This window comes from Anabrus simplex, chromosome 1 (genome assembly GCF_040414725.1).
Source record: "Anabrus simplex isolate iqAnaSimp1 chromosome 1, ASM4041472v1, whole genome shotgun sequence".
Taxonomy (NCBI): domain Eukaryota; kingdom Metazoa; phylum Arthropoda; class Insecta; order Orthoptera; family Tettigoniidae; genus Anabrus; species Anabrus simplex.
The window spans coordinates 1,358,157,272-1,358,173,662 of record NC_090265.1 but is presented as its reverse complement, the minus strand read 5'-3'; the positions used below and the strand labels follow the sequence as shown (position 1 = coordinate 1,358,173,662).

Below are 16,391 nucleotides of genomic sequence, written 5' to 3'. Positions count from 1 at the left end.
ATATACATTTGTCAAATGTGAAATAGATTTTGTGTATCACTAGTTTTAGGACCTGCATGAACTCCTGGATCTTGAGTTTACTTAGCCCACTATATGTTTTTAGGTTATTTTGGATTATGGGAAGAAGTTTTTTAGCGTTAATGCTGGGATACATGTTATTGATATCAAATGAATGAAGGGTGTGAAGCGGTTGTATTTTAAATTTATTTAGTTTTTCGATTAATTCAGTAGTGTTTTTTACAGATTTTTTCGACTGAAATTTATAATTTTTACTAAGGAATTTTTGGATGAATTGGGTCAATTTGTATAATGGGCTAGGTCTGTAGTTAATGATGGGGCGTATGGGGACGCCGGTCTTATGGATTTTGGGGAAAGCTTTGACGGTAGGCAGACCGGGATTCATGTTAATTAATCGCGTTTTTTCTTGTTCTGTGAAAAGAAATGATGTATTTTTTAAAGTTTGTTTTAGGGGACGTTGGATTTGCCAGGTAACTATAGAGAAGGAGCCATTATTGAAAAAACTTTTTGTTTTTTCAATGTAATCAATTTTATCCATGATAACGGTCGTACTGCCCTTATCGGCTTTTGTGATGATAAGGTCGTGATCTTTAATTTTCTTTGCGAGTTTGGTAATGTGTTCTCGTTCTGCGAAGGTTTCTTTGTGTATACTACCATTAGTGGGTGTTGTTTTGCTTTTTAGGTTATGGATTTTGTGATTTCTAGCTGATGACGCCATTAAGCATCGAAACCGGTACTAGTAATAATAAATAATATGTTATGAACACCTTGTACAACACATTTTGTATTGAATAGGTTGAACCTTCTTTAATTTTAATTGTGAATCTCAGTTCAATACGGGAAAATGAAGTTCTTAACTTATAATGTTCCAGGTCAGGAGAAGACAAGAGCGGCTCTGATAATGCATTGCCATTATCGTTCTACGTTGCGATTTTATTTGACGTAAATAAATATCACACGAGAACACGTTCGCTTCCTTATACAAATTACTTTATTTACACTGTACGTCACAACACACACTTTTACACAGTAGCAAATGGCACTATATACAACATCCAATAGTGGAGTACCCTGAAGTCGATTCTGCCAAGTACAGATATCAACATCACTAACGCGCGCACTATAACATACTCTCTCTTGAATTCCCCGCCTCACTCACTCGAGTCCAGTGATCTGACTCCACCTCGGAGCCCAACAATCACTCCCAATCCATCACTTGCCTGAGTCCCAAGAATCAAGATCTGCGAACTTAGAACTGAGAACTGCTTTTACTGACTGAGAGCTCGATATTTATACTACTCGACCAACCGTCTAGAATGATCGACTTCTGGAAGAGTTCTTACAACACTCTAATGAAACACACTCGAAACATCGATCGACCAGCTCGTCGAATGGGTACTCGAATGTTCTTTCAATATAGAAAAATATACATAGAAATATCTACAACATTCGTAATGTCTCTACATGTATCTGGATAATAAAAGCTTACAGTAAGTTTCCAGAACCTTTCACCTATACCAAATTATAGTACAATAAGTCTAACATACAAACATTACGGAATTTTCTACCGCTTTCGACCATATAGATTTTGAGGTTAAACAATATGTATTTGAGGTTATGCAATTTTATACTACGTATTTACAGAGAAACCATATACTAGTCATGTTTAACACTTAATAAAGGATAATTTAGCATTAAATAAACTATAATTAAAATATATTAAACATAATAATTGAAGGTTTTACGTCAGTTACGATGTCGTACCTACGACACCATCAAGTTTGGGTGAATCTGAGGAATGAACCAGACTTTTTTCAACATCTAATAGATTCCATTCCCAAGCAGCTAGAGCAGATGATAAACAGGAACAGGTCATGGACTGATTATTAATGTTCTGGAAGGAAGGAGGAACTCATCACTTACACGTACTGTAAAGTCAGTATTTGACATAACTCTTTATTTAATACTGGTACCTGTTTCATGGTTAATTTCCATTTTTCTTTTGTTGAAATTATGTAACTACTAGCTATGTACTCATGCTTCGCTACGGTATTCCAAATTGTATACGGATATCAAAGTAAATTACTGTACATGAAGTGAATAATAATTTTTAAATTGCATGTCAATTGGCGTTATCCAAGAAAAAGCATAGGGAGGTTCGCAAACGTTGTTTCCAATGTAAAGTACGAGTTGTGGAGTTGTGATGATAAGGACAGGTGCACTTGTCTACCACACTTCACTATGTTTTAGAAACGTTGAATAAGGTGAAATTTGTGTAAGGTTTTCACACAGTGAATTACTTTTCAGATACTTACGCGACAGCTTCAATCATAGAATTTGGCTCACATATGGCTACTGGGTGGGCCAATATTTGTGTGGAATTTGATGATCCCATCTTTCCTATAAGTGAATCAAACCATAATTATATGTGTACAAAGTGCGAGATGTAGGTAAATCCAGAAATAGTAAAAAATTTAATGTATAAGAGATAGAGATACGACAAAAGGTCGTAGGACCAAAGTTGTAGATCACTCCAAATGGGAGATTGTGCCATCTGTTTTGTGATATGACCGTTTAGCCACGAAATACATCGGAAGGAAGGACTGCACCATCATTAAAATTGCCTCCATATTTCGGTGTTTTTCGGGGCTAAAAAATAACATTTTTAAACGTCTCATAAATTTTCCGTCGGTTACATGCTAAAAGCTATAATTCTGCCAAATTTCAATTTTCTAACTCGTCTGGGAGATTGTGCTGCCATCTTGGTAATGGGAGAGGGGGTTAAAAATCAGGACTTTCAGGAAACTTTTAATCCCATAAAACCTGTAGATTCTGGATAAATATCACCGACTGTGTTCTTATGCATATTTGAAACTCCCAGCGTGTATCCCTCAGAGAATTTTGAGAATTTGAGGTTTTTCTAGGGATCCTGAAGTCATCAGCTTGTCCGATACCAAGCTTTAAATTTCTAAGATCCTAGAATGGTCTCACTAATTCACATCTGTTTTCACTTTTATGTCTTTATATATATAGATCGCACCAAACTGACTTCCATTTATTAATATGGATTATATTTCACCTGCTTCCCTAGTGGTTGTAGAGGCGTCTTACAGCCACACTATGTTTTCCAGGTACGAAGTCATACTGGAACATACACACGACCAATTATCTCGGTCATTTCTGACAATTTATTTTTTCACCCTTTCTCACTCCCTATGCCAAAGGGGGCTGAAGTTAACTTTAAAAATCCGGAATGTTACTATTCATCTCAGCATCCCGGAAAACTATGGATTCGGCAGTATGTTCGAATATTATTATTTCTCACTTCCCCCTCCCCCACCCCAAAGTGGGCTAAACTTTGAGTTTTAAAAAATCGGGAGTGTTACTATTCATCTCAGTGATCCCAAAAAAGTATGGATTCGACACTACTTTCTATGATTTGTATATCTCAGTCCCCTTGCACGCACACACACACACACACACACCCTAAGGGTTTCTGGGGTATTTTACCCCCATGTGGTTTGTCTCCTGACACTAAAAATCCTTAGTATACAGTTCACCTTGGCGACTCCCGAAAACCATGTATTCGACATTATTTTCGTTTAATTTTATATATCACTCCCCCCTTGTCCTCCGCGCGAAAGGGAGCTGAACTTCAACTTTTGAAAAATCGGGAGTGTCACTGTTCATCTCAGTGACCCCGAAAACTATGTATTCAACACTATTTTCTATTATTTCTATATATCACTCTCCCATCGCCCCCCACCACGAAGAGGGCTGAACTTGAACATTTAAAAATTCCGGAGTGTTGCTATTCATTTCAGTGAGCCCGAAAAGTATGGATTCGACACTATTTTTGTTAATTTGTTTATCTGACCTCCCTAGCCCCCCCCCCCTAAGGGTTCCTGGCCTGTCTTACCCCCACGTGGTTTGTCTCCTGATACTAAAAATCCTTAGTATACAGTTCACCTTGGCGACTCCCGAAAACCATGTATTCGACATTATTTTCGTTTAATTTTATATATCACTCCCCCCTTGTCCTCCGTGCGAAAGGGAGCTGAACTTCGACTTTTGAAAAATCGGGAGTGTCACTTTCATCTCAGCGACCCTGAAAACTGTGGATTCGACACTTTTTTTGATTATTTTTATACCTTGCCCCCCTGACCCCTCCACCCCTAAGGGCTTACCCCCACAGTGCTTGTCTCCAGATAGTAAGTCATAAGTGTACCAAGTTTGGTTGAAATTACTCCAGTGGTGTAGGAGGAGATGAGTCATTTACATACATACATACATACATTTTTATATATAGTAAGAAGAAGAAGATTATGCTTGCTTTATTATTACATAGAAAAATTTTATTTTGAACACTGCAGACATCTAAACTTAAACTGTATATCCGAAGAAATTATTTGAATCCGAGGAATGAATATTACTTCGTTCGCGGCATGACCAATCATCTCAATAATATTAGTCATTAGTTTCAGAGCTGTGTTCATTGCAGAGGGCAGGATTCTTATTCTTAAGAAGGATAATTGGTGCCACAATCGTCCGCTCTAAGATGTTCGAGGGTACTCCAGGTGACTCCAAGTCTTTCAAAAGCTCTGCCGTGTAGTCGATAGACTTGTAACTGTGTAGAACATTGGGTAATTCTTGTAAAAGTTGCTTGTTGAAAGACATGAATGACATGATATATGATAGTATGAATGAAGAGGATGAAACCCGTCACCGGCACATAGACCACTCTTCTCGAATAGCTCAAGACTTTACGTCCCCATCCAACAGAAGAATCACCATCAACAGCGTCATATGCCCTCACATTATACAAGACCAAAAACGGCTTCCTACCCCCTGCACGTAAAATGGCTCCTTGAATATTGTTTTCTCTACCTATCTTATGTACGTTGCCTAGCGACAGTGACTCTATGCATTTAATCTTGGTGTCAACCCGTTGGATTGTCATATCCCAATACATGTTTTCCGATGGTATTTTTGTTCATAACTCACCAACAAAAGCGAAAATGAAAAATTCTGGCTTCGAGGTGCATTCGGAGCCCCTTCCATCTACCTTTGTTCGAAATTTCAGATCTTCAGTGAAGTCCAGAACCAAATTACAAACTAGTAAATGATGTTTTCAGATTATGACCCGACGTAACGCAGCTTCAAAATATTCCTAACTAGTATCAAATACTTTTCAGTTTAAAAACCCCCTTTACCTCTTGATACTGTAATTATCAGTGAGCGTTTCTTACTACTGTTCTTCAATACATCTGCACTATGTGCATTTCAGTCACAACGAAGTCTTGTAGCGGACTCTCTATGTACAACAATGTGTTAAGCGAGGAGGTCACTGTGCCTTCAGCACTACCCCTTCTCTCCCTTCCTCTCTTTTTTTCAGTACTGGAGTGGAGCAGCGGTGATTGTTTATTTTAGGACACCATTTACTGTATGTGCACACGTGTACCTGCAGAGATGGCCAATTACTGTTGGCCTCTTCATTTCCTTATTGTTGGTAGTAGAGATTTTTTTCCACCTGTTCTAAGATTATCTTGATTTGTGATCCTTGCTGGCAACAAGATTTTTGCTTTCTCCTCCAGCACCATATTTTAAATGTCTCCAGTCTAGTATGCACCAGTTGTCCTAGTTTTTGAACCATATTATTGATATACACGGAAAATTCTCCTAGTTCTCCTAGGACATTACTCATGACCCCCAACCTTACAGGTTGACGGGAATGATATCACTTATTTCTATCTCTTATATTCTGCTGGTGACTGCAGCGATATGTGTTCACCCACTTGGGACTGTTTGACGAAAGGTGAAGCTAAACTAGGTTGGAAAGTATTATGTGTGTGTTATCTGAGTCAGAAGCCTTAGAGAGGTTAAGAAAAGTTAGTACTGTAACTTCTCTTTTATATAACGCATTCCAAATGTTGGTTGTAACCTTAAATAGTGCAGTACTAGTACTGTGGTTGCATCAAAGCGATACTGGTGTTTGTCAAGAGTATTGTGTATTTACAGCTACAGTAGTTGCTGTTGGTGTTTAATGTATTCTAAATCTCCTGAAAGTGTCCTTAATATACTTACAAATTGGTTGTAGGTAACATGGTAACATCTTGAGGGGGTTAATTTTTTCACAGCAGAATTACAACAGCAGGTTTTCACAAGGAGGGATACTTGCCAGTTGTTAGTGAATGATTAAATATATGAGTTATGGTGGGTGAAATTGTCAGTTTTTCTCTTAACAAGTTCTGTTTCTACGTTGTCTATCCCTTTGGACTTTAATTTTATTCAAAATATGGCTTTAACTTTTGAGGTAGTAACATGAGAAAAATATAATTTTTCTGTAATGTGCAGAATATTTGTAATTACTGTGTAATGCTTCATATTTCTTCTCTCTGTCAGTTATATGTCTTGGAATGGTGAAATAAGTACTTGCACATTAGAGTACAGTTATATTTCCACTCACATTTGCTACAGGTCCATTTTAAAATCAAACGATTATGGGAAGAAATAAGCAGATATTTATTTTATATGATTAATTCATGAAATTAAATTTGTACAAAATTGTATATCATCAGTCAGTCAACAACACGCACAGTGGTATTTTTTTCATCATGTAATACTTTCATAAGAACTTTTTGGAATGGGGTCCAGGGTTCCCTGACAGGTTCCATAAAGAAATGACATTTTCCTTCCACCACCCTTCATTTTCCTGTCTGAACATATAGCACAATCATTTGTTTTCTTGTCCTCTCTGGCATCAATGATATGTTGCTTCCTGTTGATGGAAAACTGTCACTATTACTGCTCTGTTGCATAACTGCTCGTGAATATCGTCAGTATGCATACTACGGCTAATAGATGCCATGTGATTGAAGAATGTGAACATTATTCCACCGAAGAATGTAAACATTATTCCATAGATGATATATTCCAGAGATAACCCTTTTAAAACAAAACACATGAATCGTAGAAGTCAGTATTGTACAGAGGAATAGTTATGCTATACACAAGGTACATAATGCCCACCATTTTCCCGAAGCAAGCGAATTGGCTACACATTTCGTTTCACATATCTGTGAGCTTGCATTTGGGAGACAAGTGGGTTCGGCAGCCCAGAGGGTGATTCTTCGTGGTTTCCTATTTTTATGGTGGTCAGTGAGTTCTCGTCAGTGTTGTCTGTCCATGTAGGTCTCGCTCTCCTTGATCATACTCCAGCACCCTCCTCTACTCTCTACGTCTGTCTTCAGTTGGGCCAGCCATCATTTCCTTGGTGGTCCAACTGGTCTCCTTCCTCTGATTGTCTGTTCCATGTATGCATGTGGTGTTCGAGTGCCTAGCATTCTCTTTACATGCCCGAACCAGTTAAGTCTTGCAGACCTTAGTCTTTCTTCCAGAGAAGATAGGGGAGAATTGTAGAAGACAGGTGGTCTAATGTCTTAAGGAGAAGGAGATTGCAGGCCAAGGGCTCTATTCAGGATCAGAATTCAGGGCAGATGTCTGTCAGGAATCGGTAGGAATTGCTGCTGGTAGAACAACAGAGGGAAGATGAGGAGCAGGGAACTGTTGTTGAGAAATGTGGAAAGAGGAGGAAGGAAGAAGGTAGGAAAGGGAAATGTAGAGTAGAGGATAGGAAAAGACAGGTGCAACAGGGTCATGGAAGGGAGAAAAGGGAGGAGGAAGTAGCTTCTGCAGCTGTCGGAAAGGTAGGGCTGACGATGAGGGGAGGGGATCAAATGAGGTGGGCAGGGTTGAGGCTGGTCATGGCGGATTCCATTGTTAAGACATGTGGGGAAAAAGTGTGGAGGAAAGGGAACCAGGGTAGAGTGTTATCCAGGAATTAGGTTGAGGGAGATGTTGAGGAAAGTAGAAGATAAGGAGGAGGGAAAGGAGAAGGTGGTAGTGTTTCACATTGGTACCAACAACATAAGGCAAGCAGGTATAAGTACCAACATAGTTGGGGATGTGTTGGATCTGGTAAATGCAGCAGGGGTGAAATTTAAGGAAGCGGAGATAGTTATCAGTGGAATACTGTGTAGGAGGGATTCTAACTGGAAGGTGATCGGGGATTTAAATGAGACAATGGAGTGGGTATGTGGGAAACTGGGAGTGAGATTTCTAGTTCCTAATGGGTGGGTGGAGATAGTGATCTGTGCTCAGATGGCCTTCACTTAAACCGTAATGTTACGTATAAGTTAGGAAATTTGTTTAGAAGGGTTATAGGGAGGTACATTCACGGAAACAGGGTGGTCTAGGGAGCAGTGATAAAGGTACAGGGATCTGGAAGTCAAGTAGGGATGACATAAAAATGCTAGTGTTGAACTTTAGAAGTATCGTAAAGAAAGGAATAGATATATACTTACCAGATATTGTAATATGAGTTGAATCATGGCTGAGAAATGATGGTATAATGGATGCAGAAATTTTCTCACGGAACTGGAGTGTGTATTGTGGAGATAGGACAGGAATGGTGGGAGAGGGAGTTTTCATTCTGGTGAAAGAAGAATTTGTAAGCTACGAAAAATTTGACAGACATGAAATTCTAGGTGTAAGGCTCATTTCTAAAGATAATAGGCAACTTGATGTCTTTGGTGTGTACAGATCGGGAAAGGGTAGCACTGACACTGATTCAAAATTATTTGATAAGATTATCAGCTATGTGGTAAACAGTATGGAAAGGAATGTGGTTGTAGCGGGAGATCTAAATTTACCAAATGTCAATTGAGAAGGTACTACGAATGACGGGAAGCGTGGCCAATAAATGGAAATAAGTTAATATGGGAAAGACAGCTGGCTCAGAAAGTGATGGAACCAACTAGAGGGAAGAATATTCTGAACGTGGTGCTGGTAAAACTAGATGAGCTGTATAAAGAAACCGAAGTAATAGATGGTATTAGTGATCACAAACCTGTTTTTGTTGTAGTTAAAAATAATAAATGTGATAGAAAGGAAGGTCTTGAAAGTAGGACTATTAAGCAGTACTATATGGCTGATAAAACAGGGATGAGGGACTTTTTGGAAAGTAAATTATGATTGGCAGGAAACAGTAAATAGAAATGTAAACAGACTCTGGGATGGTTTTAAAGCAATTGTTGGGGAATGTGAAAACAGGTTTGTACCTTGAAAGGTGGTAAGGAATGGTAAAAACCCACTATATTATAACACAGAAGTAAAGAGACTAAGAAGGAGATGCAGATTGGTAAGAAATAGAGTTAGAAATGGATGTGGAAGTAAGGAGAAATTGAGGGAACTTACTAGGAAATTGAATCTAGCAAAGAAGTCAGCTAAGGATAACATGATGGCAAGAATAATTGGCAGCCATACAAATTTTAGTGAAAAATGGAAGGGTATGCATGGGTACTTTAAGGCAAAAACAGGTTCCAAGAAGAACATTTCAGGAATCATTAATGAACAAGGAGAGTGTGTATGCGAGGATCTTCAGAAGGCAGAAGTATTCAGTGTGCAGTATGTGAAGATTGTTGTTTACAGGGATAATGTCTGGTTAGAGGTCACTAATACTAAAGAAGTATTAAAATTTACCTATGATAGCAGTGACATTTACAATGAGGTACAAAAGTTCAGAACTAGAAAAGTGGCTGGAATGGGTAAGATTTCAGGGGATATACTAAGGACAATGCGTAAGAAATGCCTATCTTCTTGTGTGAGTGAGCGTTACCTCCAGTTCCTTGGCCACATTTTAAGACAAGACGGAGAGAACTTGGAAAAGGTAATTTTACAAGGCAAAATTGAAGGCAGTAGACCACGAGGAAGCACAGCAAGCAGATGGATAGATCAGGCGAAGAAGATCACTGGTCTACCACTTCAGATCATATTAAAGAAATGTGGAAACCGCTTGGGATGGAGACATCTTGTCATGGTTGCAACACGGAAATGATGGAGTTATGAGGTCACGACGCTTATTAATGAGCACGACGACGAATGATGATCATGACTAAGGACAATGGGTTGGGATATACTACTATATCTGAAGTACTTATTTGATTATTGTTTGCATGAAGGAGTTATACCAAATAAATGGAGAGCGGCTATAGTAGCCCCTGTGTATAAAGGAAAGGGTGATTGACATGAAGCTGAAAATTACAGGCCAGTCGGTTTGTCATGCATTGCATGTAAGCTTTGGGAATGCATTCTTTCTGATTATATTAGTCATGTTTGCAAAATTAATAACTGGTTCGATAGAAGGCAGTTTGGGTTGAGGAAAGGTTATTCCACTGAAGCTCAACTTGTAGGATTCCAGCAAGATATAGCAGATATCTTGGTTTCAGGAGGTCAAATGAATTGTATCACAATTAACCTGTCTAAGTAATTTGGTAGCGTGGATCATGGGAAACTACTGGCAAAAATGAGTGCAATAGGACTTGACAAAAGAGTGACTGAATGGGTGGCTATATTTCTAGAAAATAGATCTCAGAGAATTATAGTAGGTGAAGCTTTATCTGACCCTGTAATAATTAAGAAGGGTATTCCTCACGGCAGTATTATTTGACCTTAATATTTTCTTATATATATATATATATATATATATATAAATGATATGAGTAAAGAAGTGGAATCAGAGATAGGGCTTTTTGCGGATGATGTTATTCTGTATAGAGTAATAAATAAGTTGCAAGATTGTGAGCAACCTCTATTATGTAGCGAGTTGGACAGTACACAATGGTATGATGATAAAGGGGGTTAAAAGTCAGGTTGTGTGTTTCACAAATAGGAAAAATCCACTCAGTTTTAATTACTGCGTTGATGGGGTGAAACTTGCTTTTGGGGATCACTGAAAGTACCTAGGTGTTAATATAAGGAAAGATCTTCATTGGGGTAATCATATAAATGGGATTGTAAATAAAGGGTACATGGTTATGAGGGTGTTTATGGGTTGTAGTAAGGATGTGTAGGAGAGTGCCATAAACAGCAGAGGTGAAAGAGCACTTCCCTGTTGAACTCCCCCAGTTGTCTCAAACCATTCTGAATGATCATCACAAAGTCTGATGTAACTGTAGCACGTATCGTATATCATTTTGATCTTGCCACTATAAAGTATTCTGGTACGTCTAGAGTTTCTAGGCTTCTCGAGATGTCTCTTCATACACTATTATAAGCCTTTTCCAAATCTAAGAAGACCACATATAGGTCTTTTCTCCTTTTCCAGTACTTCTCCATGAGCATTCGCAAGGCAAAGATTAGGTCTGCAGTGCTCTTGTGAGGTTTAAACCCATGTTGTTTTTCCTCTAAGATAGGTTCTAATAAGGTTTGGAGTCTAACTTCTATAATTTTTTCCATAATCTTTAAACCATGGGACAGAAGTGTAATACCTCTGTAGTTCTCACACTTTCAACGACTTCCTTTCTTAAATATCATAATAATTTAAATATCAGAATAATTACTTCCTTGGATCAATCTCCAGGCACCTGATTCTGATGCCGTACTACACTCAGAATTCAGTACATCCATTGGATGTCAGATGGTTCTGCTGGATTGATCATATCAGCTGTTACTTCATCCATTCCAGCTGATTTACCCCTCTTCATCTGGTATAGTACTCTTTCTAGCTCATTCCAGGTAAGCAGTACATCATCACCAGTTATTCCTGACCATTCACTAGATTCTGAGTATGCAGATTCATTTAAAAGATTATCAAAATATACTTTCATGATATTCCTGATGTCCTGCACATCCCTGGCTATTTGTCTGTCAACAGTCTCTATAGCTCTAATATCTTCCTTGTCATATCTCACAATGCCATATAACATCTTCATATTACCTTTAGAACCTTCCTCCAGTTTCTGTGCGATTTCATCCCAGTACATTTCCTTTTACTTGGAGCCACAGGCAGTGCCAGTGCACTATGAAGGACTTGGTCTCTTTGACCAAAAATGATGCCTGCTACGCCATCAGATGATACAGATTTCAATTCCCATAGGAAACTTGAAGTATTTGTCCTAATGAGTAGATTCATAATTCCAACATATTTGGTCCATTACTGGAAATGATAAACTTCCCAGCTAACTAATTCTTGGTCACCAGCAATTCACCCCAATGTGCCAATGTGGGCTCATCAGTTGGTAACTAGCACACCTACCAACACATGGCTAGTGCATGTAATGTAGGCTACTGCGCAGGTTACTTGGAACCACAGGCAGTGCCAATGCATTATGAGCGACCTGATCTCTTTTACAAAACATGATGGCTGCTAGGCCATCAGATGATGTAGAATTTGATTCCCATAAGGAACTTGAAATACAGTATTTGTCCTGAATGAGTAAATTCATAATTCCAATATAATTGGTCCTTATTGGAAATTATAAACTTTCTAGGTAACTCATTCTTGGTTGCCAGTATTTTGCCCTAGTTTGCCAATTTGGGCTATCAGTTGGGAACTAGCACACCTAGCAAGACTCATGGCTAGTGCATGTAGTTGAGGTCACTGCACAGGCTACTTGGAGGACAAATACGGGACAAAGGGGTAGACATACATACATCAAAAAATATATTTCTATCAAGTATGCTTCCCAGTACAAAAACGGAGCGGACTCTTAAATTGAAGAATTGGTGTCAAACTTCATATACCTCATCCCGTACAATGGTCTTTTATAATGTAGCAGGTATTTCTTGCCTTTCTCTTTAATATAAATATTTCCTGTACGCACTTTGCCAGTAAACTTACATATTTGTATTATGTTAAGAGAGTGATGAGCAGTGTGTAGGGTAATTTAAAATTCTTTCAAAGATAAAAATGCTTTCTTTTATTGAGAAAATGTAGATAAATTTTAGTGTATTAACTAGCCAAGAAATCTCTATTGTATCCCATCCTCTTGGCTGTGCTTTTACTTGGGGACTTAAGATACATATAGCTAGCCACTTTTTGTGTCAAGATATGTACATGTGTAAGTAACTTTAATTTAATTTTATTTTATTTAACTCTTAAAATTACCTATTTTTTGTGTAGGTTAAGTGGTGCATCTCCCTTTCTGGGTGAGGATAAACAGGAAACATTTTCAAATGTTGTTGAAGGAAACTACAGTTTTGATGAAGAATATTTTTCTGACACTTCGGAACTAGCTAAGGATTTCATCTCACAGCTGCTAGTTAAAGAACCATCACATCGTGCATCTGTTGCAGACTGTTTGGGACATCCTTGGTTACAAGTAAGTGTTATGTTTATAGGTTGTATATTAAATGGACATTCATTTAAAATTCATGAAGCTAGTTTGGGAAATTCCTTGCCATTTTATCATTCTATGGCTCCTTGTCCTTCACCATATTCCAGAAAGGAAAGAAGAAAAGAAAGAAAGATGAAAATCAAGGTTATCTCCTAGGTTTTGCCGTCTTTTGCTGTTATTCCATTGTCGCTGAGTTACGGAACAGTTCCATTGTCATGTCAGCTGAAACTGTTCCATGATGTAATTTTATTATGGAATTCTGCTTTTTGTACAGACACATTGCTGTTGAATTCTGTTCCACAGAGTTTACATATTTTGTCTTGGTACATTTGCTTTTCAATACACTTAGATTAATGAAGGGAATGCAATAATTTTTGACAAAGTGAATGTAATCTTCTATACGAACAGCAAAAATGCCTCCCCTATTGCGTTCGTCAGACAGCAAAATCAAAAAGTGAGATATGAATTTGATTTTATTGAGAGTAACAGTGGTGAAGATGATGATGATGTAGATTTATTATTATTGTTATTATTACTTGCTAAAATCGGCCAACTAGGGACCACGGTAAATTTGATTATACCTTCTGGAATTTATTTAATTTTCATTTGATCCAGTAGGTTTTCATTAGATCACCATGTTGAGCACAGCGTTCATCCAACCACCTTGCATCAGTTGTCCATTTCTCATCTCTGAAAGTCCCAAAAGTCATGAAATTTGTGTGCATTCTCTGGTCATAGGCCTATTTCTTTGAGGTCTTTCTTCATGTTAACATACCAGTAAATTGTTTTTGGTTTTGAGTCAAAATAGTTAAAAATGCATTTTGACAATCTAGAGTCATCCATCCAACGTATGCGACTATAGAAGCGAGCCCTGCATTTGCACATTGTGTCCATGATCTTCTCTATCTTATACTAAATTTCCCGTCAGGATTTTCTAATGTAGATCCCGTTTTTGTAGTTTGGGCCAAGTATTTTATGGAGAGTCTTGCTCTAACTTAGCGAGCACATATTTCTGAGAGAGGAAAAGGCATTCTGACTAATAGAGTGATACCAGCTTGATGACAGTGTTATAATAATGAATTTTGGTATTTATAGAAAAGTACATTTTATTGTATATGTTTTGAGAGCTACCTTCATATTTTTTCTCTAGCCGCCAATGTATCTAGTCCTTTTGATTGGATCCACTCATCAGGGTATTAAAACTTAAGCACACAGTTTATTGTTCCATATTGTTGTCTTGACATAACTTCCATATTTTCAAAGGATATCTGCAAGCCTCTTTGTTCGGCTACTTCTGTCAGTACTTTAATTTCTTCTGTCTCAGTTTCAAAATTCTCTGTCATTATTGCTATATCATCCACAAAAGCTATGCAGTCAATTTCCACTCTATTCCTCTTCATCCCAATTCTTAACGGTCTGAACACGTTTCTATCTTGAAGTATCTGATGCCATTCCTGTATTACTTTCTCCAGCACACAGTTGAACAAGAGTGGTGACAGTCCATCTCCCTGTCTAATACCCAATTAATTTCAAAGCGTGCAGTGAAGCATCCTTGGAATTTCACTTTGGAGATGAAATTAGTCAGGGTTACTTGTATTACTGCAGGCAGTTTTTTGTCGACTCCCATTTGTGCAATTATTTGAAGCAACACATCATGGTCAGTGGAGTCGTATGTCTTTCTGAAGTCTACATATGTGCACACGTATATTTGGCCTCTCAACATATGATGTCTTATATTTATTATTATTATTATTTGCATTTTCCCATTTATGTGGGGTCTGCCTTCTTGCAATGTTTCCTCCACTTCAATCGATCCATGGCATCCCAAGGGCTGAGTTTGGTGAGCCGCGTGTCATCTCTCACCCTATCCAGCCAGCGTGTTTGAGGTCGCCCTCGAGGTCGGTGACTCTTCATGTTAAGTTGAAGGGCAGTCTTTGCAACTGAGGTTTCACTGCTGCATAGTACATGCCCATACCATCACAGACGTGATTCATACATTTTCTCTGTGATTGGGACAGTCTTGAATTTCTTCCACATAGCATCGTTCCTGGTATGGTTTAGTTGAGTCAAGCAATTGGACCACCACACCATCTTCATTTCCATTGCATGAAGTGCCTGTTCGTGCTTCGATGTTGTAGGGCAGCATTCAGATCCATAAAGGGCCACCGGTCTAATTACTATACGATAGACTTTAGATTTTAGATGCAATGGAATTTTCTTATCACACAGGACTCCAGTAACTTGGCGCCATTTCATCCATGTGTCTTGATATCAGGAGTCTGAGGTGATGCATGACCCAACATATTTGAACTGGGTCACCTTATTAAGTTGAACCCCACCCACAGTGATCGTGCCATAAGTTCGGTCACCACATTCCAGGTACTCCGTCTTCAGATTTAATTTCATCCCAAATTCTTCAAGACGCAACTTCCACTCTTGTACTTACTGTTCGAGACCCTCATGTGTCTCGATAGCTAACATGACATTGTCCGTATATAATAATGTCCATGGATGCCTGGTCTGGATGTCATTTATGATGGCGTTCATGCAGAGTATGAAGAGCAGTGGGGACAAGGCTGATCCTTGATGGACACAAACATTGATTTGGAAGGTATCGGACATTCCTGCTGCACACCTTACTGAACTTAACGTCTTTCAGTACAGAAGTTTCACCCAGTTGACATAGGCTTTAGGTACACTGTGTAGTATCATTGGCAGCCAAATGAGATCATGTGGTACTCTGTCGAACGCCTTTTCCAAATCAAGAAAGGCCTAGTGAATTATCTTCCTTTTCTCGTGATGTCTTTCCATCAATAGACAAATACATGGATGGCATCTGTTTTTGACAAAGCCATACTGGTTTGATGAAGCAGTGATGATGTTTCGTAATGTTGCATCAAGAACACGTTCAAAAATGTTCACAGTATGCCATAAGAGGCAGATTGGCCTATAATTTGAGCAGTCCTGTATATCTCCTTTTCCTTTCCAAATTGGAATTGTGATACTGTTCTTCCAGGCTTCTGGTACTGTGTCCTCCATAATGATCTTGTTGGAGAAGTTGGTAAGCCATACTACATCTTGTTTTTCCAGAAGATTCCATACTTTGGCTGGGATGTCATCTGCACCAGGTGCTTTCCCAGACTTCATTTTGTTGGACACTTCTTCCATAGTAATAGTGGGCACTGGGCTGTGAATGGG

General features: G+C 38.5%; 1 protein-coding gene across 1 annotated transcript in view; it reads left to right on the top strand.

Annotated features, from left to right (window-relative positions):
• LOC136859016 (death-associated protein kinase 1) overlaps positions 1 to 16,391 on the top strand; it is a 1,193,585-nt gene that overhangs the window by 164,921 nt on the left and 1,012,273 nt on the right. Inside the window, exon 6 of the mRNA XM_068225494.1 lies at positions 12,980 to 13,178. Coding sequence (XP_068081595.1) covers positions 12,980 to 13,178 — 199 coding nt within the window. The remainder of the gene's footprint in view (positions 1 to 12,979; positions 13,179 to 16,391) is intronic.